Here is a 27,512-nt window from a genome sequence, read left to right as displayed (position 1 = left end):
TCTAGGAAGACAGAAAACAAACACAGTTCAAAGTCTTCAGGTATCTCTTTTTTCCCTTCCGTTTCTGAAAATGCAGTCATGAAAATCCCTCCATTGATTCAGAGTTTATCTTCATCTGTAACGCGTTTATTACCAACAGATGAATTATGATGCTATCGTCGCCCGGGGAGTGAAAGAGGATAACGCAAGAGTAAATGGGCTGTGTGAAAAGAGAGCAGATCACACGGTTGCTCGGTCTTTGCATGCTCCCATTGGGATATGCAAAGCTGATAGCAGGGATAAGAAAATCTCCAAAGGAAAGTCCCAGGGATTTAATGCAGCATTATAGCAATCGCTCAGCTAACCTGTGGGATAGATTCGCATGGGAAACTTTCTAAAAGAACAGTCTGAAAAGGCTAAAGCAATAGCAATCGTTGACACCAACTCTTTTCCGCGAGTCAATTTTTGGGGCTTTGAAGACAAAAGGAAGCTTTTTTGTACCTAAGAGAGCAAACTGCTAAAGCAAAGTCTGACACCACCCCCCTATGCTAAGCTCATATCTACTCACTGAGAATCATCAGTCCATTTCTATCTGTGCTACAAGGCAATAAAGAAGAATCATCCAATAACTTATATGTTGATATCCAATTAAAAAAGGCCGATTGAAAAACAATTAAATTGCAATTCTCCTGCATGGCAGTCTTTGAGCAGAGAATGTTTATGTAAGAGATTTGACTTGTCATGGATTTCAATGTACAGAATTATTTAATTCTTTCATCTTTATAACAGAAATTCACAGGCAGGGTTTATAATCGCAATCTAGGCCAAATGATCCATGGTATGTTATCTCCGAGAGAGATTTTAGTGAAACATCTGCTTCAAAGACCCTATATAAGTGTCTTCAAAGGATTTATTTCTGTCAAACGAGTATGGAAATGCCAAAGAGAAATGTACATTGAATCAAATTAATCGTCAACCTGATACCGAGAAACTGCTGCCCTGTCAAATTGTACTAATAATCAAACTGGTCTCAACCAGTGCTCAAAAATAGGTGACCAAAGAATTAAAAATATTTTTTATTTGTAATATAAATCATAATCAATGTAAGAAGAAATAAATGTATTGGTATTACGGAGATAACAGTGCAGCAAATCCATTAAAAATCACTGCATATGCAATTACTCTGTATCTTGGTACCGGCCCCATGTGGAAGATGCAGGCATCCTGAAAACTAACTGGGCTGATTTAATTGTCCAAAAGAAAATACACATTCTTAATAGAACAACATTTGCAAAAAGAAAATGAATTTCAGATTATTCACAAATTCACTTGAAATAACTTATGGGGAGCTCAATTCTGCTTCTTCAAAGCAGCATGCGACACACTCTGAATCGTGCAGAACAGGATAATTAACAGGAGTTACATCTCAAAATATTAAAATGATGAATCACAAGTTTGATTTTTGAAGGCCGTCTTCTTGGTTTGGCATGAACATAAAACTTCAAAATACACTTACAAACAGTACTAAAGTCCTTACTACTGTCCTAATTCTGAGGAAGTATTTATTTTATATCGTCATAGAGTATCTTGGAGTGAGAGAAACCTTAGGAGATATTACATATCTCATTATCTCCTTCCATTTATATTACTACCTGTACAGGTTTACTTCCCTACTTTCTTACAGGAAGAGTGTATTTCGAGTGCAGATATGCCTAGAATTATTTCTTTTAATACCTTTTAATTTTTACATCAACCCTCTCTCAAATGTAGAGGGTGTAACTGAGTGTATTATTCTTTTCAAAGAACAAAAGTGATGAGGGTTTTATCTGAGAAAACTATAATTCTTTGTTTTATTTTGTAACTGTGACACTATGGACTCATGTCATTCAACACCAAAGTAATTTGACCACATTTATTTCAGTGCCTGTTATCCCTTTAAACCAGGTGTAATACTGCATTGCGGTAGAGTTCACAAATGAAAATCTCAATGCTTCTGTCATTTTGGGTTATTTTGTGTGGAAATGTTGCAATTTCAGAAATTGTAATCACTTAACCAGTTAAATTAACCAGAGAAATAAAAGCAGCTCAAATGGATGTTTTTTGTCTGCAAATTAAAATACAGTAACGAATATTATTTTCAAAGTGCTAAAGCTTAAGGGCTTAATTAAACATTTAGACTACTACATATAATTTTTACATTTCACTCATTTTGTGACGGAGAAATCACAAAGTGATTTAACTACATGATCGGCATAAGATTCAAAAATGGCGCCAACTGGGCCAAAGTTACAAACACCGAGTCCCTATGAATGTCATCTTCTCTGTACAGAATGCATGTTCCAAGTGTATTGGAAAACATACTGCTCCTTCCTCCTCAATAGTCAAAGCGCTATCACTCAAATCTAAAAGCTCATGAAACATCCCGCAAAGAATCATTAATAACTCAGGGTGATTTTTAAAACCTTCTCCACGTACACTGCGATAAAGAAGTCAAAAGGTTTAAAGCTGTCTGGTAGCTCCCCTCCCCTGACAAAACTAATTTCTGCTACTTCTCTGGCTTAATAAGTCATCTTTTGAAACAATGTACAGGCAGAACAGAAGGCAGGCTTGTGGATGCTGTTACAATGCAGGGCATTTCCTGGTGTTTTCCCCCATACGATGACAAAAGGTTTGCTTGCATTTTAGGGAAATATAAAAATGAAAGGTGTCCGCTGCGTAGGATTTTAAAAACCCTATCGTCTGCAGATCACTCTAGATTCTTGTGATGTTTACAAAAAACAATGCTAAAGTTCAGTCCAGGGAGACAGTACTTTCTCAAATGCAAAAAAAAACCCCTGAAACTTCACAGATACCTCCTGGCTGTATTTTTCCGTTTTAAGTTTAGTATCATATACACAAGACATAAAATGTGCTTTTACTATTTACATGTGTTAAAAAAATGAAAGGAGGAAAATGCTACTTTTTTGTCTATTTTGCTTTGCTTTCACTGATGTGGTTCCTCTGGATCCACCACTCCTTTGATCTGCAACACCCAAGTATTGCGGTCGTCTCTCCCAGATGAGCAGTTTCAAGAGTTTGCTTTGGCCCCTGTTGTCCCTTTCCGGCAGTGTTGCTTTTAGCGTGTAAGTTTTTTTGTTGTTGTTGTTCTTCTCTGCGTCAGCAGACATTATTGGGAACGTGTGGCCCTTAAAAAACAAAACAAAACTAAAAGGTTTAAAACCGCGTGCACCGCTCCGGCTCTCTGCGCGTCTCGGCCTCGGACTTGCTCCTCCCCTTGGCGACAGTGGGTCATTGCGATTGGTCGGCACAGCCCTCCAGCGGGCTGACTTCCGCCCCCTCGTCGTTGCTGCTGTCCACTTCCTGCTCCATGACGGTCTCCTCGTCCAGCCGCTGGCTGGTGTAGTTGGTGATCTCCAGGAAACCGCTGGGCTCCACCACCACATTGGATTGGCTGGAATCAGGCGTTATGGAATACTGCGGGATAACCTGGAAGCGGAAGGAGTAGAAGACATTACTCAGCTTAGCTTCCTGTAACTCCCCAGTCCCAAACTGGAAAAATCTGAAGAATGCCCATATAAACCAATCCAAGGTATACTTAACCAAGGAAGCAACAATCTGACAAATAATACAAAAAAAAACCAACACAAAAAAGCAGAAATGGTGTTAGTCTAATTCACCTGAATGAATCAGAGCAGCAACACTGGCTTTTTCTGAGACTAACAACTATTTATCGTAAACATATGGTTACTATAGGTAGTACTATACTGCTGTTTTTCTCTGTGAGAAAAATAGGCAAAGAAATCACACAAAAAATAAAAATATCAAGCTAGATTTTTACAGAAATGGAGTAATGCAAACGCAGTCTAAGATGAAATTAAATCCAAACAAGTTTCAAAGCTGCTTATTAAAGTTAGAATTGCCCAACGATATTGTGCAGTCCAAGTCTAACACTGTTTGCTCACAAATAAACCAACCTAAAGATGCCTCCTTGAAGTCGGAATGTTAAGATGAGAACAATGGACCTTGCTAAGAAAAGTATGAAATTATCTGAGTGCCCCCACTTCAGTTGTTTTCCACTTAAAATGCAGTTACTCAAGTAAGAGTTTACAAATCCGACCCCAGAGCCCTCACCTAAGTACTTTAGGAATATGGCCACAGAGCCCTAACCATAACTTCACATGACACTTCATTTTCTGTAAACTCATCTTTGCAAGCATGGAACATTAAAGAAGCCTTAAGGGTAACAGTGACTAATTCGGACCTGATCACGAAGATTCTCATAACAGAAACATCGAGGGAATATCCTGGTCTACTGCTCGTATCTGTGTAATGCTTCTCCTATCCCATACTGAATCAAATGATGACTCAGTATATAACTCAATACATTTGCAGCAACCAAATAATAGTGGTTTGTTATTGAAGTTAAAGTGTGGGTGACTCACTCACTGGGGGGGAGGGGGGGGGGGGACAATTAGCAGGAAGAAGGAACTCACTGGAGAAGGTTAAGGACAAGCAATTCTTCTACCTGTATCACATCCACGTCCTTGCTCTTCTGCGCAGCCAGGCTCTGAATGCGAGAGAACGGGCCGTGCTGCAGCTGCTTTGAATGGCCGGAGTGGAGGAGCGTGGCGGCCGAGCTGCCGATCAGCTGCCCTGGGACCGCGCCCTGCGACCCCGCCGCGCCTTTGCCGAAGGGGCCGCCGTCGCTGGTGGAGTCCAGCACCATGGGCTCCACGCCCGGATCGATCCGGGCCTCCATCATCGAGATCTTCAAGATGTCCGAAACGGACGATTTCTCCGACGGCTGCCCCGGCCCCGAGCCCGGCCCCGGCGCCGGCGCCAGCTTGGCCACCGCCTCTCCGCTGCCGGGTTTGGAGACCGCGGGGGCCTGGTGACTCCCGAAGGTGATCTTCGTTACGGTGGCTCCTTGAGTGATGATGGGCTGCTGCACCTTGAGGGACAGAGGAAACCTCTCGGTAACGGGCACCAGTTCCTCACAGTGGGCAAGGGCACAGCTGTTCAAAAATAAGCATTTTTATACTATCTAACGAAACTACTTTACATACATCTGCCAAAATCCACCAGGTTCTGCCACCTAAATAATTCATCGTGACTGCCTCTATTCCAGAGCGCCGGGAGGCTCGGTAAAGGTTTTTTGCTCTGTTAATTGTCAGCCTCCTTGGACTGAATACGACGGGCGATTCCCCGCAGATCCGAATGGAGCTACTCACCTGGCTCGGAGGATGTTTCTCCGACACCACGGGGTGGTGGGCCTGCAGGGGTGGGGGCTGGGAAAGCTGGGTGTGGAGGGGCCGGTTTTGGGTGGTGGGAGCCTGCTGCAGTTTGGGGAGCTGAGGAGTGTGAGGTGGCTTCACGGCGATCACCTGCACCACAGTCTGCGAGGGCTGGGTCCCTGCCCCAGAGACGGGCCTCTCCTTCAACACCACGTGCTGCTGCTGCTGCTGCTGCTGCTGCTGCTGGTTTTGTTGTTGTTGTTGTTGTTGGGCTGCTGGCTTTTGCTGCTGCTCCTGTTGGAACAGTCCAAGTACCTTTTGCTTGGGAGAGGAGGGCTGACCGGCGGTCTGGTTGCCAGCACTGACAGGCTTGCTCTGCAACTGCTGCTGAGTGGGGTGGGGTAAGTGTCTACCCTGCTCCTGCTGCTGTAAGGCTTGCTTTAGCTGCTGCTGCTGCTGCTGCTGCTGCTGCTGTTGGGCTGCAGGCTGAGAGGACCTGTAGAACAAGCCAGTTTGCGGGTCCAGAGTGTCCCCCTCTAGCTCCCCCTCCTCCACTGCCAGCTCCTCCGCCTGCTTGCCGTGTGTCATTTGGCTCACCACAGCCTACCACACAGCAGGAATCAGAATACAGATGTTAGTTGCACAAAGGGAAACCTTCTAGTTTGATCTATCATACCTTAGAAGCCTAGGATAGTTGGGGCTGGTTTGTAATGATTTGCAAACCAAATTGCTGCCATAAATGGAGTAGGCAGACCAGTAGGAGGCGATCTTCCTTAACGCTCGAGGGTGGTGACAGGGGACGCTGTGCTGTAGGAGGAGCCATGCTCCTGAAGAGACATTACACCGAGGTCCTGAGTACTAAGTGATTGCCTATCTGGCCCACAAATTTCTTCCTTTACTCGACTGGTGAAGCAAAGTCCACTTCCCAGCCTGAGCTGGGGAGTGGGGCTGCTGGCAAGAAATGTCACTCAGGAAGGGGCTGCACTTCAGGGGCGCAAGTGAAGTGGAGAGAGTCCCCTCCTATATGTCAACTGCGTACAGGGGTGGAAAACATGGTCAGTGCCACTAATAGTTAAGGACATAAAGTGTGCAAGGCAAGTGGGCAATTTAGCACTATCATACATCTACAAAAGAATTAACCTCAATTTAGAGAAGAACGACATTTGCAATACAGCAAAAGGAGCTACAGCACAATCCATGAAAACTAAAACATGTGGACTCTTGGTTCATACTGTGTCACTGCTACAACTCAGTCCTCTGTTTTAACATAAGGAGGTGTCCAAGGAAACTCCCATGAGGGAATGATTTCTATTTGTACAGCCCTGACAGCTTTGCATTTGCCAAGTAAAAGATCACTTTTAATGCACAGTAAAACAAACCAGGTACACCAGTGGATACCTGTCCAACAATGATTTTAAATGAATTTATAGAGTGGCATTAGCTTTGTAGTATTCAGTATGTATCTAACTTTGCAAATAAAAGGCAAGGATTAAAGAAGATTTGTGAGAATTAAAATAAGAGTGTTAGTTTCATGGTGTTTCTGGGGAGCTCTGGGGATGCTGTAGTAGTAAACTGATCCAAGAATCTCCAAAGGGAAGACAGCCTTCTGCTTAATCCATTGTGTCTCCTTTCCAGTTTTACTCTCTTGATCTCAGAGGCTGCTTCTGACAAGCGAATAGCTCAGCACGAGTATGTTTTCTTCCGTCATCCTCCGAGCAAATTCCGACAACTCCCGAGCTGTTTTTTCTTTTACGATGCCTAAAGGAAAGCGCTTGACGGGGTGGGGGCGTAGAAGGAGCTCATGCGAGAAGCGGAGCACCCTCAGTGGGGACAGTCTGTGGTCAGTGGCTGAGCGACGCAGACGGGAACAGTGCAGGGCCACGCTCGCCGCTGAGCAAGGAGGGGATCCAGCCCCCACGCAGGCCCACGTGAGTCCCAGCGGGGCTTACCTGCTGCACGATGCGCGTCACGGTGACGGGGGAGGCCGACGGGAGGGGCTTCACCACCACTGGCGTCGGCCCCGCTGGCTGCGAGGGCGCCCCCTGCTGCTGGGCTCTGGGCAGCTGGCTGGAGGACAGCAGGGAGCTCAGGGTCAGGTCCTCGCTGCTTGCCCCAGCCAAGGACACCCCGGCTTTGCTCGGTTTGCCTTGAAAGAGAAAGCAGACGCCGCCTGAGAGGGCGCCAGGTTAAACCTCCCCGTGCCACCGTGGCAGGAGGCAGTGGTTTCAGCTTCTGCTTCGCACCACACTTCCTTCATTACTGAAGGAAATGTCTCGCGGGACTCTCAGGATATCTACGGATCTGAAGGGAAATCTTTACATTTTTAAAATGCAATTTCCGTAGGTTTATGACTTCCACTATATGTACACTTTCCCGTGAAAGAGATACACCAGTAACTAGGTTTTGTGGTGTCACAAAAATCTCTCCTTAGGGAAATCATTTATACGTCTATATTATTTATTGAAAAAAGAACACTTCAAAATTACGGAAATTTCCACTAATCTAAAATCTGAAAAAAATTGTGTTTGGTGTTATTTTGGGGAGATTTGAACAACCGCTTCAACAACTGCTTTGTGACAGGGTCACTTCTCTGCCTATGAGCAACAGTTATGAATTACAGCCCCCTTTTGCAAAATAAAATTCAATCTTCACTGAAGGACAAATTAGTGCATTTTGTCTCCAGGTGATGTGTTAATATTTTATTCTACAGGTCGACTTGAATCACTTAGCGACAATGTCATTTGGTGTAATGCAAGCTCTTCTGAGAAGACCAGCTCACAGCTCGACTTGTCACGGCGTGCACTTTGTTTTTGGTTTCCTTTTGCTGGTTAAGAAAAAAAAATCTGCAAACTGATAACAACGCTGCCAGTGCTTTCAGTTTCCTAATACAGGGTTTTATGAGGATCACTCAAGCACTTCACAACAAAAGAAAAACACCGTCTTAACTGAAGCCTAGCCATCTCTGTAGCTTTAGTAGTAACTTTTTTTTTCTGAAACCACACACAACTGCCCAGCCAAAGAGAGGTTCTGAAAGGGACCATGGGAATCTGTGCCCATGAGACCCACGAGGGGTCGCGATTACAACGGCAAATAATCAATATTCTGTACTAATATCCTACACCAGGGGTGATGTTCTTAGAAACATTAGGATCCAGACCTTGGTTATGGTCTCTAAGCCTAAGTATATATGATCTAGCACAACATATTGCTGAAAACATTTTTCTGTGGTTCAGGTAGCTGGTGTGCGCTGATCCCAAAGTACAATACAGCTTTTGTGAAAACAGTTCAAGTGAAACAAAGAAGTGAAAAAACAGCTCATCAAGAGTATACCATCTGCGGATAAGGCTCAAGAGCAAAGCTCTGCTAATGCAAGAGAAAGTGCATTCCTCTGGCTGGGTGACATACCAGCAGTGATGTACTCCGTAACCACATCAGGCTCCACTGCAGCGATGACGGGACTCTCGGAGGGCTGCCTCTTCTCCTGAGCCATCTGGATTGGCACAGCCATCTGACTTAAGTCAATCGTGTGCTGTCTCGGCTTAGACTCCACCTTTTCTTTGACTGCATACAAAAAAAAGCCCAAAATAAGTCATGAACGTGAGCTCTTCACACATGGCTAAATCAAAGAAGTGGCCGACCCTAAGCCTTTTGGAAGAGCTGCTGAACGGGATGATCTTTAAACTGCCAGAAAAATATGCACACAAAAAAATATAACAATTTTCAAATGAGCACTCCACCTGCTTAGTGAGCTTCTATTAGCCAATCACTGCAATTACTTTATCCGGTCTTTGCTTGAAGGATCCTGAGGAATCAACAGCTGCAATATGGGAGGCTTACCTATTCCTTCATTCATTTTCACAGTAAAAGTAAACAAACCAGACATCGATTTGGAAACTTATACATTGCATAGTCTTTACATGGGCTAGTCAGGATGGATTTAAATGTTGCCTAACTCCATTCCTAAATTTGATGATGCTGTGCAATCAAAGGATTACAAAGGAAAAGCCACGATCTCGCCTTTGGAAAAACTGTGACGTAAGGGAAAACCAGCATAAGACACCATCCCTGAGGTAATACCCACCTGTAGTCTGCTGCAGCTCCAGCAAAGCCTTAATAGTGGAAGTAGCGGACTGGGACTCCCCAGTTACATCTTGGTAAATAATAGTGGGACTGGATTCTACAGCAACTTCATGCTCTGTCCACTCCTGACCTCTAGAGGTAATTACATGAACTATAGGTTGGGAATCTGAAAAACAGCATGCAAAAGTATAATATGGACAGTGCTCCATGCTTTTGCTACTTGATCACAATGACATACTTACACTTGCACTGGAGTTAACAACTGTTCCCTCTTCACTAGATCTCTAGGAAAAGGACAGCAGTTCACCATTATTAGCCATAATTATTGATGTGATTATTTATTGATTTATTTTTTAAGTTAAGACACTTGGAAAATGAATGCTTTAGTTATGTTTTGATATGCAATTTATGTGATTTTCACATTTAATCAGGGCGTAAGTGGACTAATCTGGCACTACAATTTCAACTATTATTCTATGCAGGGAAAAAAACATGGGAACCGTCTTCCCTGCCTGCATCTGGGAAAGGGAGGATTCCCTTCCATCTGCGAGATCATTTTATTTTCCCCAAAGACCTCCTGGGGAAATGAAGAGGAATTTCTTAATTTCTGGAAGCCAGCCGTCACCAGGGAGCCCCTAGCGGGAAAGCTTATGAGTTATGTGGCGACGTGCACGAGATCTCCGTGTTACGTGACTCTCTGGACACGAGGTGGGAGAAGTGGGGATCGACGATCTCCAGGGGATCTCCAGGATGGGATGTCCTACCTTGTGAAGTGTGGGAGGACTCTGATGAAGAGGAGCTGCTCTCTGTGTAGCTCGGAGGCTCCTCCTTGAGCGCCCCCTCCTGGGCGGAGGCATGCCCTGCCTCTGTCACGCGGGACACTTGCTGCAACGTCTCGCTCACGAGCTGCCGGGCCTGCTCGCTCACCACGGTGGCCTGGAATGCCATGGGTTTCGGCTTGATCAGCACCTGCAGAGACAGCACCGTGCACGGGGTTATACCCGGGCCCACAATGCGTTTTGCTTTGTTTGGCTTTTTCCCTTTTAGATTCTGGCAGGGATCCCGAAACTCGGGAACGTTAGCAAAGAAAAATCAACATGACTCTTACATCCTGCAATCAGGCTTGCAGATGGTTTGTTTCAGTACAGATAATGTAAACACTTCCTGTTTGGTGCGGTGTCAGGTTGCACAGCTGCGTTAAAGTGCTGACCTGTGTTTTCCCTTGCTGCCCATAGACAATCTTGGTGGGTATGATCTTGGTGGTAGTGGCCGGCTGCACCCCAGATCCCATGCCTTTGGGCTGAGTAACTATCATCTTGGTGATGGGGCGAGAGGCTGTGATGATCGCTGGCTTTGTTCCAGCTGGAACTGCCTGCAGAGTCTTTTCTCCCTGTAAAGGAAGAGGCAAAGCACAGACAACTTAAATACTCCATTTCATGTAAGCATTTGCTCTGGCAATAAAACTGACAGTAAAATAAACCTTTGCAGACATCATTTAGTTAAAGGACAGATAAAGGTAAACAGAAATCTGCAGAATTGTTTATGCTATGCTTAATGCACATCATCTGCCCTTCAAGCCCGTGTGGTAAATGCTAAATAAAGCTAATCCAACACCCAGGATACACCGATGGGACTTCAAATGCACACATTATACATTACAAAGGAACAGGTAAAGGTTTATTCCATGCTCAAAGGAAAAGAAAAGAGATACACTTGAAGAAGGCTCCACAGCTGAAACACTGTGTCTCCTTTCTTTTCCTTTCAGGATGGAATAAACCTTTACCTGTTCCTTCACAGCCTAAGCATGCTGACACAGCTACCTTCTTGAATATTATACCTTATGGTGCTTTAAATTAATCATAGTGGCTGAAACCTTTGGTGTTAATAAAAACCATTTTAAACAGTGTTTGGACAATTTCTAATGCTTCAGACTACATACACGATAACCTGGGATTCATATCCTAAAGGGCTCTTTTGGTTTCTAGTCACTTATCTTGTAAAATGATTGTGTTTTTCTTACCCCTGCATTTAACAATGTTGTGACAACATTTTTGCCTGGCAGCCCCTGAATGGTTCCTTTCCCCGTGGTCTTCTGCACCACTATGACGTTAGGCTTGGATGTCATGGGAATAGTGGTTATCTTCGTAGTTGTACCTAGGTTGAAAGAATAAGAGGAAACTTGTTACTGTGCAAAGACTGAGCAGGAAACGAAGAATTACGTGCCATGCCGCACTTAAGAGTTTCAACAAAGTCAATATACTTCCATCATCTCAGTTAATATTCAGCTTTATCTACCCACAGCATACAGAAGCAATGAAATGGAGCACACAATAAAAATCCCAGCTGGCACGAGCTACTGCAGGTCTGTGGCATTTCTGTCCTTGAAGGAAAATTCACTCCAAGCTTTTCAGCTCCTCACCAGAAACTATATTGCTGGTGATGATCTTCCCACCCAGGGTGGCCAGCGATTTGGGCACCACTGTGATGATGCTGCCACTGGTGGTCTTGACGTAGGTGGTGCCCCCGGGAGATGCGGCCATGCGGGCGCCGATGGCGGGGCTCACTGTCGGGCGAGAGTAGGTGGCCTGGGTACCTGCGCACACACACAGTCAGCGAGGCCTGCTTCCCTTCATAGCGGAGCACAGGTAACGATTAATCCGACACTCAGAAAAATGCATTTCTGACTTTGATGCTAAAAATTGCTTTAAAAAATCCCAGGTTTCTCAGCTGTTGCTGAGAAAAAAACTGAAACACCTGCAAACCTTTCACTTTAAGCACAAGCCTTTCCATGTCTCAGTCTGCCTCAGACAACAAATCTGTGATTCAAAACTTCGTCTTTTACAGTAAGAGTAGTTCCTGTGCAGTGTGTTCTCATAAATTTGTCATTTCAGACCTGGACAATAATCAAATAAGATGCTTACATGGCAATATCAATACTATTTAATACACATATTGTTTCTATGCAGAAGTTAATGTATTTCTAAACAACAAAAACTGGAAATATAAGACCTCCCTTTTTCTGCGTACTCCAGTAAGGAATTCTGGCCACATTAGCAACATGAGCCCAAGCAGAAAAATCTACCTTTGTTGCATACTGCACATAAAAGTGTTCTGTTCTGACCTTGACTACACCACAGAGAATTAATTTACAGGGAAACAGGCCGTACCTGTTGGCGTGGAAACGAGTTTGGTTGTCATGATTGCACCGTTGCTGCTCACAACCATGATGGGGGAAGTGCTGCTGCTGGGCAGGGCAGCAGTGGCTGGCTTGGGCAGGATTTTACTGGGCTGTATCTGCTGGGTGATAATCTTCACTCCTGGAGGAGAGGGGCGGAACGGCACCTTATCAACTAACAAGTCCACGAGGAAACCACAAGAATCCGGAGTTATTCCTCAGAAACTATAAACCTTCCAACACCCACATTGAAGTCCATGTTTACACCAAAGAAAACATTTTTACAGCAGCGTGATGGCCTGGCTGGTCAACATTTAAATACACTGTAAAAAAGATACAGGAGTATCTACACAAAGGTTGCGGAACAAGGTGAAGTGAAAGAAAAGCCCGCCGCAAGTTTCCTTCTCTTGATAATCACAATAAAACAAATATTAAGCCATTTAAAAACCAGTTGGAGCTGGGAACAAACCCAGGCCTCTCCATTCCAGCCAGTGCTCACCTGACTCCTGCTTGATCTGGATGGTGGGCTTTGTGGCAGGAGGGGTCTGGGTAGCCTGCGGGGTGCTCAGAGATGTTGGGGCCGGGGTGCCCTGCTGCAGCTGTTTGGGGGACTGCTGGTGCTGTTTGGGGAACTGCGCCAGAATCTGAGTGGGCGAGCCCATCATAGTCTTGGGAGAGGGGAGTCTCGCTGAGGCCACTTTAACAGCAGCAGAAGAGGCACCTAAGACAACAGGCACAGGGTCACAAATAAACACAGTCAGTTGCAGAACCAACTTCCCTTGCCAAAACAAACTACAGGAAGGGGACATTGTTGACTGTAATGCTTAAAATACATGCATGGTTTCTCGTACGTGGTTAAACAAAGTATGATTTTTAAACAACGTAAAACTAAAATATAAACTACCAAATGTTCTCAGATAAAACTACAATGTTAAGGAATAATGACAGTATAGAACATGAAGCAAAGAGGTAATCTTTTCAGCACACATTAAGACTAAAAAGATTAGGGGGACAATTCTACACATACAGTTAAATCTATAATGCCAGTTAAGCCTAAAACTAAAATTTAACTGTAAACCACCATTACTTTATATGACACCTTTCTTAGTACATTATCATGATTAAAATATCTCTACTTGCTATCATTTGTCACTACAGTAACATAGTGGAAAGAAATTAGTGTAACTTTGTTGACTGAAGCAATTCAATAGTTACATCTTCTGCAATGATCTTCTCAGTAATGAGGCCTGTATTACCATGCCCTGCGGGGTCCGTGTCTAACCTTGTGCTATAGTTGACATGACAACAGAGGGTGTAGAGGACACCACAGTTGTCACGGCCACCGTGCTGGGCGTAGGAGAGGGGGCAGAGCTGGCGGTGATGACCATTGGCTGTTTCTGGCTGGAGGAGGTCAGTACAGATGTGGTCACCAGCTTTGTGACCGCTGCGTAGTTGTGGGACTTGGAAAGGATGTTGGGCACAAAAGTAGAGCTCGGAGAAGTTGTCACAATTATTACCTGTTAACAGAAGGTGAGGGTGGAGTTATGACAACTGCAAAGTTAAAGGGTTAATACTACTATAGGATGAAGCCAAATATATGATGTTTTGAGGACGGACACGTTGAAGAGCTAAACCAATCTTTCAACATTTTTGCGTTTCTGCATAACAGACTGACAATCTGTATAATGAGGATCAGGCAAATGGCTTAATTCTGGAGTCAAAGAAACAGAACTTAACGGAACTATAGCAAATCCAAAGATGAATTACCAGTCCTGCAGTCTGAAAGGTCTACTCGGATGCTGCTGATCACTGGAGCATGCTCAGCACAGCATATTACAATGGAAAAGGCATAAAAGTTTCAAAGCAAAATAAACTAAAAGTACTAAAAGTACTTAAAAATAAGGCTCTACTAAAATTATACCCGGGATTCTGCAGCAAACGTGTTACTGGGACTATGAATTTTCCTCCAGTAAACAAACTCTCTTATACCTTCTGCGTGGTGGTGTTGGTGGTCTGGGTGGTGGGCTTGGTGAAAGTGATTTTGACAGGAGACATGTGGGGAGGAAGAGAGTTGGCGATGCTTTGCATGATGTTGCTCATTTTGGGACTGCCGCTGACCGGCACGGTGATAGTTTTGGAAATCGGGGTGCTCGCTTTGGGGACCTCCTTCAGCACCACGGGGGAGGAGCTGGAAGAGTTAGTGCGCCGCCTTTTCCGCGGCTTCTCGTCCTCATCTGAGCAGCTCACACCTGGGGAGAGAGGGCGGGCTGGTTTCTCAGCTTCAGGCAGAGCAAGAGAGGAAAAAACATATTCAACAATGACAATGGCAGCTGAGGAAACAAACATTACAGTGACATCTAGTGGTGAGAGTGAGACATACAGAGGAAAACCCAATTCTCTTAATTTGACACTACTTTTGAAAGGTATGTTAGAAATACAATCAAAGAAAACGAAGACACATTTTAATTAATACTGTGTAAAACAGAACGAATGCTCAGGCCCAGCCTCAAATGCGCAACTCTATAGATAGTAAGTGGCATTACCAAGCAAGTCTGGACAACATTAACAAATGGAACGTTTTGCAATATATTCAACGTGCAGTTGAAAACTCACCGCTCAAGAGCAGCAGCTTAACAGCTGTTTCAGACTCAAAATTTGAAGGCAGAAGCAAACATTACCCGAAGCACAATTTTAATTGAATTTTAAGCCAAAACACAGTCTGGCTCCGGGCTGTTTCTACAGTGCGGGAGGGGTAGTGGCGCGGAGCGGCGCGAGGGCCCGACTCACTCTTTACGTAGACGGTGCTCCCGCTGGGCAGCACCACCACGTTGGAGGCCGGGCTGGCGGGGCGCGGCGACTTGATGGCGGAGGCAGCGGCACTGCCGCTGGGCACGGTGGCGGTGGTGGGAGTGGAGGTGGTGCTCGTGTAGGAGTAGCAGACGACCACTGCAAAGACAGACACCAGTCATTCCGGGGGCCCGTTCCCCCCCCCCCCCCAACCCCCGGCCTCCTCCTCCCTCCTGCAGGGACGCCGAAAGCGCGCGCGCGCTGACCTTCCTTGTTGCCGGTTTCCGAAGGCAGCAGGAGCGAGGCGTTCTGGTGGGCCGCTGTGTTCGCCACCGCGTTAGCCGTGACCGTGAATGCCGTCTGCGGGACCAATCTGGGCATCAGGGGGACCAGCCGGCGGCCCTCAATAGACCACTCTGAAGAGCTGTTGGGCCCCGACATGCTAGGAGAGGACAGTACAACGCCAATACTCGATGAACAACATCCTTATACGAGGGCAGCATTATTTAACTAGACTTGTGTATGCCACCTCTTCGTTGCTCCCAAACCAGCGTTCCAATTATTTCCAACAAGTCCCTGTTTTTACAAAAGGTAGTTTATTCATCCATTCATCTCTTTATCAGCTTTGTCCAGTACAGGGTCATGTGACTTATGGCTGAGCCTATCCCGGCAAGCAAAGGGATACAGCTTGGTCGGGATGCTAGTCCATCACACACAGACACGAACATGCACACACTCACACTAAGGCTAATTTTTATTAAATGTACTCAACATACATAAAAGTTATCATTTGCTACTGTTCACCGACTTACAGATTACAGTACACTGAGATTTCTGAATTGTGAAATACATGCAAAATTGCCCTTAGCAGACCTTTTGCTCATCTAGTATTTATTCTTCCCCTGTGTTAGAAGGTGCCGTGTAAAGTCATGAAAATGTACGCACACAGGATGATCAGTATAAGAGAGAAACAAATTCTTCATAGCTTACTGATAAGCAATCGTAGTTAACCTTTCATCATTCACAGCCCTGCGAACTTCGGCACGGTGGCGCTCAGTTGAAATGCTGAGAATGAAAAAAGCAATATCATTTTAGGTCAGCTTGTAGATCATCACATGGACAAAGCAAAAAGACAGGACTTAGAAATACATCGTAACTATTGGACAAAACTTTAGAGAACCTTTGTTTTATACAAATCTAGAGTTCAATGTCTCATGTGCTGTGTGCTTTCTTTGACATTACACAGTGATATTTCTTTTTTATGAGGCCAAACCAAACTAGACAACTAACTTGAAAAATAGTTCTAGTTCATTAGGAAAGAGGCAGGCAAACTGAGCGAACTTCCAAGTTACCTGAGGACTTTAGTAAGTTCTCCCAAAAGATCCTTCTTGTCCTTAGTCAGATCCCCTTGAGCTCTCAGTGCACTGATGACCCCAGCATATGCCTCGAGCTCTGAAACACCCAGACCATCCTCACAGTCACTGCAGTTAACTCAGCAAGGTGGAAAAACGCACTGTACACTTGTGAAACACTTTTAATGTTACTCAAATCACTTTAAAAAAGCCCAAAATCTCACCAAAATATAGTACTTACAAAATTAGAATTTTAAACTGCTAAATACAATCGACAAGATGCTTTACAATATTCCAATATACAAAATAAAAGCATTGAAAAATAGAATTGGTAATTGTACCTCACTAAAGACTTAACTAATTTATTTAAAAATCACAACAAAAAGGATACGCGACTAGTGATGTGATATACTGTGTACATTTGCATCATACTCAAGATTTCGTGTTTAAAATTACAAGAATTGGCTGAGATCTTTATATAAAGCAACTTAAAATGTGTATCCAGTTATCTAGCTGTTGCCATCGGAGTGAAGTACCATGGAATCTTCCCAGTTACAAGCAAGCCCAAACCCCCTAACCACTTCTCCACTCCCATCTGATCAGCTATTGGGAAGCAAGTCTCACCGAGTTTGCGGAGAATCCTCTTGCACTCATCCCTGTTGAGGTCCAGGAGAGTGGGCCACACAACAGGCATGGCTGCTGCTGGCTGGGGCCTCTCCTGCTGGATCATGAACTGTCCAAGAAAAAAAGCACATTTCAGCCGGCACAGCTTTCACACCTTCCTGGTCATAAGCTTTACATGCAGCATAATAAAAAGAACTTGATAAAAATAAAAGCACCCCTTTATAAAAATGTTAACCTTACTCAAAATACAAAAACCATGGTGTGATGAGAACAAAATCACTGGACTTAAAGTTTTACTGTGCTGGGTTCCAAATATGGCTTTTTAAGAGCTTCTATGGGAAGATGTAGCAATGAGATAGTGGTGTTTCTTTTGGGAAGGCTATTTGTCCTGGAGAAATTCCATCCTGGGCTTGCACAATCTGTCCTCCATAAACCCTTGCCCCCTTAATCCAACTGGTGAAGTAAATTCTTCCTGTACCAGATCTGCTATGTATTGGGGCTGCTGGTGTATGACTGCCACATATCACCCTGTTGCTCTCTGCATGTGAGAGGATGAGTGAACTAAATGCTTTGTAAGATAAAAAAAAAATCTATATGAATGCAAATAGTTATTCTATTTCCTTTTTACAGATTATTATCCCGGATGGTTTCAGAGCTCAGTGCAGTCACATGTGTAGAGTGAAATATCATTCAAGATCATGAGTTTTGAATTCAAACTTCTATTTGGCAACAGATTGCCATTTTTTTCATGCTTTGCACCTTTAAGTTTCTCACCTCCAACTGAAAAGACTAAACTATGATGATAACACAAAAGATCAAACAGGAAACTTGAAGTTTCCACCTCCCTTTACTGCTCATGGTGGCGCCTCGAATGAATTCGGAGAGCTACTGCTTCCTGTATGACAAATGTGTTATTTGAGCTGCTTCAGAGTTAAATTCGGTCGTATTTGAAATTAGGATTGGTTGAGTTTTTAAAAGACGCCTTTTAAATGACAGATCTCTATATTGTTTAAAAACTAACTGCATCAAAAAAAAAAAAACTTAATGGAGCGCAAACCCGTCCTCCATAATCATCGCGCTAGTTACTGCCCTCTGATTCTGCCCACCAGAATTACGCAGTCGCTGCAGGCGCAATGAGATTCGCAGCAGCCGGCCTCCGAATGGCAGCGCGCAGGCGTTAAGTGCCGTGCATTTTCAAAGCAGCACGATTTGGAGCTCTAAGGCTGTTTAAGAGTTATAAAATAAACGATTAAACATACAATACAGTACATATACGCATCGAATAGTCTGATTGTTGCGTTCTCAGATGATCCGCGCGTTTAACACAGCAATCGGTTGCTTTTTTAAAAAAAAAAATCCTTGCTCCATGTCTTCCTCCCCCCCAAAAAAATGTAATGCCTTCAGATCCAAAACGATTATCTAAACGTTGGTTTTCTGTGCGGTTACGGTTACATACAGCACAACTGCTTGGATTCGAAACCAACTGGATTGCTGGACGGAACGCTAACATAACGGACCCACCGAAGCAAAACTCTCCAAAGACATCGAAATACAGATTTTTTTTCCCCCATACACCCCGGTCAGAGAATATACTAGTCTCCACTTTACGTTGTCTAAATATATCTTTAAGGCCAGCCTTCTGACGAAGAAACAGAAATCTCTTCTATATAAACAGATAAAGCAAACAAAAATTGTTATCAAACAAGAACCAATTACCATTCACTGTAGAGAAGAAAACAGGGTCTTAGTTATAATCCCGGCCGGCAGACGACTGTGTTCATTGTACTTTCTTTCGATAATCAATTTTTCGTCCATTAATTTAAAGTATTTTTTGTTTTTTATTGAAATTCCATTTCGGATCCCTCACACCCCTTCGATTCCGCCATGATTAATCGACGCCAAAACACTAGGACCCCGTCTGGGACAGCCTGCCATACTCCTAAACAAATAAACCTTGAAAGTAAAAAAGACATCAAATTTAAAGTCCTTCATACTCTTCCTTACATTCATTCACATTAACATTTGTGTGTCCGTTACGATAAGAAATGTAAGATCGACAGCGTACTGAAAATGTACACTTTTCAGTCAGGCAAGAAAATTAAATTTCCTGTTTAAGGACCCATTTCGTCATTGTTGTTATCGTTCTGTGTGGTGGCTAGGGACTATGGGACTTCAGGCTATGCACGTAACCGATTCTCCTTGTTTAGATATTGGACGTTTTTACTTTGAGATTTTGCAGCAGAAGATTTTCGTTGTTTAAAGACTTGTCCTGGTGTTATATCAGAATTAAAAAAATGGTCGAATCTGTAACCACTTCCTTTTGAAATATCAGTAGGAATTTCGTTATTGTACGAAACATCCTCTGTATAAATAGAAGTTGTCAACGTTATTGGTTTCATGGCACTTCTTGCAAGCTAACGTGGTGAACAGGCTAAAATGGTGTTTTTCTAACACATTAGCCTAAACCTGTGAATATATATATATATTAGTGAGCATCCCCTTATTATCTTTCTAGAAAATACCCTTGCTTTCTGAAATGGTAAATGGGAAAAATGGTAATGCTATTTTATGCTAGTTTCCTTAATACAGACTTTGAAAATCCTTTGTACTTTTAACTTCTAATTACACACTGTATTTTAAAACTAATCTGAAAATATCTTACAATACAATCTACATGTGTTGGGCAACATGCAGAATTGGGTGGTTGTAAATTCAATTAAAATAAATGCGGAGATTAGTTTCACTAACGGTTCTAAGTGAATGCACACTTTATGTATCTTACGGCTTATGCAATTACTAAGTTCCAACATACCTATTTTTGGAAATTCATAAATGCGACAGGCTATTAGAAAATTTATACTGTTAATGACATTTACCAATTAGAATTAAGTGAAAACACGTGCGATTAATTTATTTAGTGGCTTAATGAAGTATCCAATTATATTTTCAAACAGTTCTTTTCCCCCCACACATCGATACATAAAATCACAATTCTGATCGCAGTCTTGAGATTATTGAAGAAAATGTGCCGAGCGATTCCTTTCCTTCAGACCCTGAAATTTCTGGGTGTCGTGCAAATCGAGGGGGGACTAGCAGTGCATTGTGGGACGGAGGCGGACGGATAGCTTTGAATCCTCCAGGCCACACAAAGCACTATTGCGCACTTTTCTGTAGCCGTCTAACGATTTCTAATTATAGATCACATAAATAAATTACGACCATTAAACCAAAGTTAGCGTAACGTGAAATTACTTCATTTTGGTAACAATTTGGAAGTGCACGAATCGTCCATTCATGAATAATGCCGAATTTTTGCGCGGCCCCGAACTGCACCAGGAAAAGCACTCAGTCAGATCTGGCTTTCTTCAGGTTTCCTAGAGACCCTGCAAGGTATGTTTAACCGAACAGGTGTACGGTTGTTTCATTTCAAGTAGATTAACTAGCAGAGCACGGGAGAAGAGTAAGTAAAATACAATGCGTTTTGAAGGTAGCAGAATCCTTACAAGGGTTTCTTCGTATAATCTTGTACAGAACAGTGGAAGGATAAGGTGTGCGTAAAGAAAAAGAATCTTGCATCCCTATTTCATAAAGATAAATAAACAGTTGAGTTCAAAATGCAGTTTCAAGTAATACAAAAGCAGGGCTATTCCAGACATCCTGCATTCACGCTACTTATACGAATCACTTTTTTTAAAAAAAAGTTTGCTATAATAAACGGCTGAATAGTTTTTTTAAGAGTGATTTCCCTTTGTTAAAAGGTATGAAATCATGATGTGGATTCTAAAGCTGGCTTTCTAAAAGCTACTTGGCTCTCCCGGCACGCAACAGTGAGGAAAGAGCAAATACTCAAGTTAGGCCTTTTGTTGAAGAAGGCGGGGTTTTCACCGGAGACAGATTACTCTATTAAAGACTACTATGCATTAAACCCCTGGTCTGGAAAATTACTGTCTTTGTGACCCTTATGCTAAGAGTCTCAGATTTAGTTACTTCAGGGCCTGCTGTCTTCTGGTATTTGTTCCAAACTCAGCATTCAAATAAACAATTAATCTTGTTACTTTATTTCTTAGAGTTTTGTTAAGGCATTTTACAGATGGTTATTCAAAAAAAACCTATATAAACACATCTGAGCCTGTTAAGAAATATTGCAGTTATCTAGTAAAATAATTAGCTCAATGGTGACTGAGCTATGGAGGAATTAAAAGGAGCCAGTCTCGGGCTAGGGCTTCCCAGCTTGGGTTCTGTGGATTCGCAAACCTGCTGATTTTCACTCTTAATTGATTTAAATGGGTCGCTTGATTGAAGCCTTTGCAATTTTGATCCCTACTCAAATGTGTGTAGAACACTTTAAATTGCATGTAAAGCACTACCATAACTCTTTAATACTGCATATGATAGTCTGATCTTTGTGTAAAAATGCATTAGTCTTTTCTAAAATTGATTACTACAATGCTCTACTCACTGGGGTATCTAAATCCACAATGAACAAAGTCCAATATGTTCAGAATTTGTCTGCCAGAGTTCTGAGGAGGTCTTGTGAAAGTGATAACATTACTCCTGTCTTGGTGCCCTTGCACTGGCTTTCTATCAGGTTTCGAGTCGAGTTCAAAGTCCTCATGTTTGCTTATACGGCTCTGTGTGGCTTGGTACCTCCATACCTGTCTGAGTTATTATCTGAGATAATATTATCTATTATCTTGAGTTATTATCTGTCTACTCCTCCCCTTGCAACCTTTTGTTAGTCACACTCTGATCTCCTGTCTGTCCCCCAAGCTTGTTTACACTCTAGGGGGGATGGGGCCTTCTCTTTCTTCACCCCAAAGTTCTGGAATTCTATCCCCAAGGGTATTGGAGAGTCACCTACCCTGAGTGCATTTAAATCTAGACTCAAAACCTTTCTTTTCAGAATGGCTTTGTCTGCTCCATTTTCTAATGCTGCACCTCTATCTGCTTGTGTTTCTTATATGCTTATTTTGAAATTTGCTAACCTTATAACTATGTCCTTATAATCTTTTTTTTATGCCTACTGTACAGCGCTTTGAGATGCATCTTTTAAAGCCTCTATATAAAATGACGTTTTTTATTATTAAAAAAAAAGTGCAAAGTACTCAACGTTTAAAGTAATGCAAGAGTGGGCATTGTATTAATATTTTTATAGGTAATAGTGAAACTAGTTTTGCACTGGGATTTTAAGAAGCTACAGCATCCTAATATATTCATGATAAGTGAATATTTTTTTCTCTACATAGCAGTATTGCTCATCTTTAAAGAAAATATTGCGATTCCGCAGGTAGCTGTAAGCTGCATGGCTCAGTAATTAGGGTAACTATGAAGTTGCGTTTGCATCTTTGTAACTTACTAACATAACTAACAGTCTAGAATATAATACATGGCCCAGAAGGGGTAATGGAGAAGATCATGATTGAGCAGAAGTAAGAGATGAGTCGTAATCGTATTGACGTTTGTGTGCCTGAAATTATTTCTCCCATGTGGTGTCCTGTGTTTAGATGCAAGCTCTGGGTGGAGAACTGCCGACGGGCAGACCTGGAGGGCAAGACTTCAGATCAGCTGAATAAGCACTATCGACTGTGTGCCAAACACTTTGAGGCTTCCATGATCTGCAAAAGTGTAAGTCTCTTAAAAAGAGGGGGAAAAAAACAATCCTAGTAAATTGTCTTGAAGTGTTAGGGGTTTACATCATTTAAATGTAATTTGGTGACTTAATGAATCCCTCATAAACTTGTTAAAAGCTTTACAGTTACTTAAGGCCTTCAAAAGTTGTTGGTTAGTTGTTAGTTTTTGCACTACCAGTGTCATTGCCTTTCCTTGTTTGTTGCACGTTCTTTTCAGAGCCCGTACAGGACTGTCTTGAAGGACAGTGCAGTGCCAACCATATTTGACTTAACGAGCCACCTCAACAACCCGCACAGCCGCCACCGCAAGAGAATAAAAGAGCTGGTATGTCTGACCCTTCCCCATGTTTAATTATTATAGAACGAAAAAGAACACAATTTGTTCACCGTTCTGGAGTGCCAGGCTCATAAAACTCAAACCCAAGGGATAACGTTTGCTGTTTAAATCTTGATGTCTGGAGTCATTCAGGGAAAGGAAAAAGAACATCCGGAAATGGGCCCTTCACAGTCCTACAAAGAAAAGTGCGGGAAGAACCAGGTTTTTCATGGGCAGTAGGATGATGGAGAAATTGCAACGTATTGATCATGCAACAGAAAAATATTTTATTGAGCGATATAAACCTTACCCTTTCGTAGCAAACTTTTTTTTCACCCTGCCCTTTGTTCAAACAAATTTGAATCTAAATTTGTTATATAACATGTTGATATAAAATAGGTCCTGTATGATGATACATCTCATCTTGTAGGTCTTGCTTTTTTTCCCCAACTTTACAAACGTGAAGTACCGTGATGCACAACAAAAATGTGTATAAATGTATCGGATGAGGTGATTAGCAGCGGTGACCTACAGATACATTTCAGTCCGTGTTTTGGGGGAGAAGACGGTGAAGATGCTTTGCAAAAAGAGCCCTGGGTTTCTTGAAATGCGAATTGCTCACATCCGCATCTTGAAGCACAGTATATTTTTTTTGTTCCTTGCAGACCGAGGAAGAATTGAGGAAGATTAAAGAGAGGAGACGTAAGTTCCAGAACTTTAACTTGGGAGCGGTTTTGCCGCAACGAATATTGAATAATAGCTCAGTTTCTCTCTCGTTTGTTTGTGTTTCTCTTTAAGTGGAAGCTTCGTGCGAGCAGGTGGAAACCAACAAGGAGAACGAAATAGGCGAGCGACAGGAGGGCGGCGAGAGTGTGGAAGATGCCCCTCCGATGACCCCCGAGGAGAAGGAAATCCGGGATTACCTGAAATCCCTGTTTGAGATCATAGTTGTGATCGGGAAGCAGAACATCCCCTTGAATGGGCACGCCGAACACGAGGAAGGGAGCGAGTCCTTCACCCCCAGCAACTTCCAGGCCCTGCTGGAGTACCGAATCAACGCGGGGGACGAGGTCCTGCGCAAGAGGTTCGAGATGGCCGCCGTGAACGTGGAGTACTGCCCCGCGCTGCAGCAGAGGCGGATGCTGGAGGTGTGCGAGAGCTGCATCCGCGAGGAGCTGCTGCAGGAGATCAGGGAGTGCCGCTTCTTCTCGCTGGTCACGGACCACGCCGTGGAGATCGGCGGGGAGGACCACCTCCCCCTGTTCCTGCGCTTCGTCGACCAGGCCAACTGCCTGCGGGAGGAGTTCATCGGGTTCCTGCCCTGCGAGGGGGACGACGAGGCCCTGGCGGACAGACTCCTCGCCGAAATCACGGAAAAGTGGGGCCTGAATATGGAGTACTGCCGGGGCCAGGCTCACGTCAGCTCTGGGGTGTTTGTGTGCAAAATGAAATCGGTCGCGACCAGGCTGATGGAAAAGTACCCCATGGCGGTGTACACTCCCTGCTCCACGTGCGCCCTGAACATCTTCCTGGCGAATTCTCTGCCCTTCACGAGCGTTCAGGTGGTCATGTCGACCTTGAAGAAGATAGACTCCTTCTTCAGCAAGTCGGCTCTGGCGAGGGCGGAGCTGGAGCACGCCATTTCCATCTTCCATCAGAACAACGAGGCCAAGGCAAACGAGCTCAAAGAGGTTTGCCGGACCAACTGGACAGAACGGCATGATACTTTTGAGTTAGCAGTGGACCTCTTAGAATCTCTTCTGCTGTGCATGGACAGCATCCATTTCAATGAGGATTTGAAGTGGAGTGACCGGATCACCTCTGAGGCCTACGTGATATCGGAGACGTTGGCAGACTTTGAGTTTGTAGTGACCCTCGTGGTCTTGAAATACGCACTGTCCTTCACCCGGGCCTTTGGCAAGAATCTGCAGGGGCAGACCCTGGATGTGTATTTTGCCGCCAACAGTTTAACGGCGGTCCTGCACTCCCTGAACGAGGTCATGGACAACATCGAAGTCTACCACGAGTTCTGGTTTGAAGAGGCTATTAATTTGGCCGCCGCCATGGAAATCCCCGTGAAGGTGCCTAGGCTGTACCTCCGAAAACAGCGAGCAGAAACGAGCTTGGAAATCCAACCCGAAAGTTACTTTAAGGAGTTTCTGAGCATTCCCGTTGTGGGACGGGTCATACAAGAGCTGAAGGACGTTTTCTCGGAAAATCATTTGAAAGCTCTCAAATGCCTGTCGCTTGTCCCCTTTGTCATGGGGCATCTTAAGTTCAACACGTCGGAAGAGAACAATGCGGACATCTATAAGAACGATCTTCCCAACCCCGACACTCTTCCTGCTGAGCTCCACTGCTGGAGGATCAAATGGAAGCACAGAGGCAAAGAGTTCAGTCTGCCCTCCACCATCTACGACACTCTGCAGCTCTCGGAAGTCAAATTTTTTCCCAACGTGTACTCCTTCCTCAAAGTTCTGTGCACCCTGCCGGTCCTGAACCTGGAGAACAGCAAGTACGGAGTTGCACGCAAGCGCTTGAAAGCATACCTGGCCGACACGCCTGTAAGCCACAGGTCCAGGAGTTTGGCTCTGCTCAACATCAACTACGACGTGAAGCATGATTTAGACTTCATGGTTGATACCTACACTAAAATGTACCCCGAGAAGGAAGAAGAGTGAGGCCTGGCTTGCTGACAGGCTGACATTAAGCACTTTTTTTTTCTGAAGTGTATATTTTGAAACCTAGAAAACAAACATTAAAACGAAGGACAAAAACAAGCAGACAAAAAAATAAACGTATGTCGCGTGGAAGCCTTGATCTTTATAGTTTTAAAGAACCAGCTACTGTCGTATACATTTTGCTGGTACATTCTAGGGACTGTGTTTGTATGTTCTTTGATAGTGCATTACAGATGCCATTTTTTCTGTTTGTACAAAATAAAATCTGCTGAAACAGTGAATGGATATTAACAATAACCATTTCATTTATTCACTGCGGTTGTGCTGAAGCAAGAGTTTAATATACTTTGTGTTCTACGTGTAATATATTTTAAATTTTTTTGTAAGGCCCCCCCATCTTAATTGGATGAGTCTTTTATAACATTACCATTGATTTAAAATGTAGGCACTAACCAAACAAGTCAGTCAGGTTACACCCTTGGATGTCATCACCTGGGAGCTGGTTTTTAAGTTGTAAAAAAGCAGCAGGTTTGCAGTTGACAAGTACTTTGGAGATGGAATGTAAAAATCCCAAGGCCGAATTGTGCACTTCCTGTTGACATCACCACAAGATTAAAAAGAATAGCTTAGTGCAGGCTGATCCGGTCCTTGTCCTCAAAGCCTTGTGTATCTGCAGGTTTTTTCCCCCGACTTGGCTCTTGATAGCCTAAATCTGCTTGGTTTTGCTTGATTGGACTGCTTGTATAACATCTCTAGATCCTGCGGCTTTAATGATTAGAAATACCGGCCCTCCTAGATGGGGACTGGACAGACCAGGTTTACAGTTGTGAAGTTTTCCTCAAAGACCGGCCAGAAAGAGAGGAATTTTTCACTCCGCGTTCCTTTGTGTTTGTAAAATGGAAACAAAATTGTACATGGTGAAGATGTACAGACCAGTTGTCCTTGCCTTTAATATTTTATAGTTGTCATATTATTTATAATTAGACATTTCATTGTGATGTTTGTCATTTTTAATCCCTTATTTAGAGCGATTGCTTAAAAAGAGGAGCCAGAAAATGTGGAGAGACTTGGTTTTTAATTTCTTTGTATTTTGTTTTCTTGTCTTAATTTTCCAACAAAAAAAAAAAACTGAATATTTCTACAATCATGAGTTAAAATACCGTCTAAATTAGGTTAGCTGTTTTAGAATTAGAGGAAAAAAAATGTTATGGACAGTGTCTGATTCATAGTATGAAAGTTGGTTCTTTCTTTTATGTTGTGCCAGGAAGAAAACTGTTACACTTATAATCTGGAATCAAATTTTTTAGTAAACAATTAACTGTTTTTACACATAATATTAAAGGTCTAAAGCAGAAATATTCAAATATCTTTTGAATATTTTACCTAAACCTAGAGTGTATCAGTTGATGAATATCATGAGCAGTATCCCATTGCAATGAATGATTAGGTTGTGTTCCCTGAGTTGGAGATGAAGATGTTCATTTTTAAATATGAATTGTATGATGCATTAATGAATAGTTGTACCATTATCTGTTAAAATAAAGCAAGTTGCATATTGTTTTTTTGGGTTTAGATTTTGTTTTGAATTATTTGTGATATACTACCGTAGAGATAAATTATTTGGGGTTAATGCTACAGTACAGTGTCACATTGG

General features: G+C 43.2%; 2 protein-coding genes across 4 annotated transcripts; one reads left to right on the top strand and one right to left on the bottom strand.

Moving 5' to 3' along the window:
• Positions 1-1,032: 1,032 nt before the first annotated feature.
• On the bottom strand, positions 1,033-19,139 carry emsy (EMSY transcriptional repressor, BRCA2 interacting). Of its 3 annotated transcripts, none has more exons than XM_088921977.1 (20): positions 18,948-19,139; positions 17,232-17,340; positions 16,608-16,707; positions 16,246-16,320; positions 15,522-15,697; positions 15,256-15,414; positions 14,458-14,717; positions 13,751-13,985; positions 12,968-13,189; positions 12,461-12,610; positions 11,713-11,886; positions 11,314-11,447; positions 10,504-10,683; positions 10,058-10,262; positions 9,295-9,459; positions 8,619-8,774; positions 7,163-7,359; positions 5,211-5,816; positions 4,505-4,930; positions 1,033-3,465 (listed from the first exon to the last, which is right to left on the bottom strand). In XM_088921977.1, the coding sequence occupies exons 1-20, from the start codon at positions 18,948-18,950 to the stop codon at positions 3,268-3,270; spliced, it is 3,930 nt and encodes a 1,309-aa protein (XP_088778103.1). In that variant the 5' UTR covers positions 18,951-19,139; the 3' UTR covers positions 1,033-3,267. The 3 variants fall into 3 exon arrangements, with proteins under 3 accessions (XP_088778103.1, XP_088778101.1, XP_088778104.1); XM_088921975.1 differs by having other exon boundaries at positions 14,458-14,747; positions 18,948-19,084; XM_088921978.1 differs by having other exon boundaries at positions 5,364-5,816; positions 14,458-14,747; positions 18,948-19,084.
• A 1,250-nt stretch (positions 19,140-20,389) lies between these two features.
• thap12a (THAP domain containing 12a) lies at positions 20,390-27,417 on the top strand. The gene is made up of 5 exons (XM_088922451.1): positions 20,390-20,621; positions 22,736-22,856; positions 23,079-23,186; positions 23,843-23,879; positions 23,976-27,417. The coding sequence occupies exons 1-5, from the start codon at positions 20,533-20,535 to the stop codon at positions 25,856-25,858; spliced, it is 2,238 nt and encodes a 745-aa protein (XP_088778577.1). The 5' UTR covers positions 20,390-20,532; the 3' UTR covers positions 25,859-27,417.
• Positions 27,418-27,512: the final 95 nt, after the last annotated feature.

This window comes from Atractosteus spatula, chromosome 7 (assembly GCF_055471065.1).
Source record: "Atractosteus spatula isolate fAtrSpa1 chromosome 7, fAtrSpa1.hap1, whole genome shotgun sequence".
Taxonomy (NCBI): domain Eukaryota; kingdom Metazoa; phylum Chordata; class Actinopteri; order Semionotiformes; family Lepisosteidae; genus Atractosteus; species Atractosteus spatula.
Note: the sequence above shows the minus strand (reverse complement) of the source record. Positions and strands in the feature narration are given on the sequence as shown.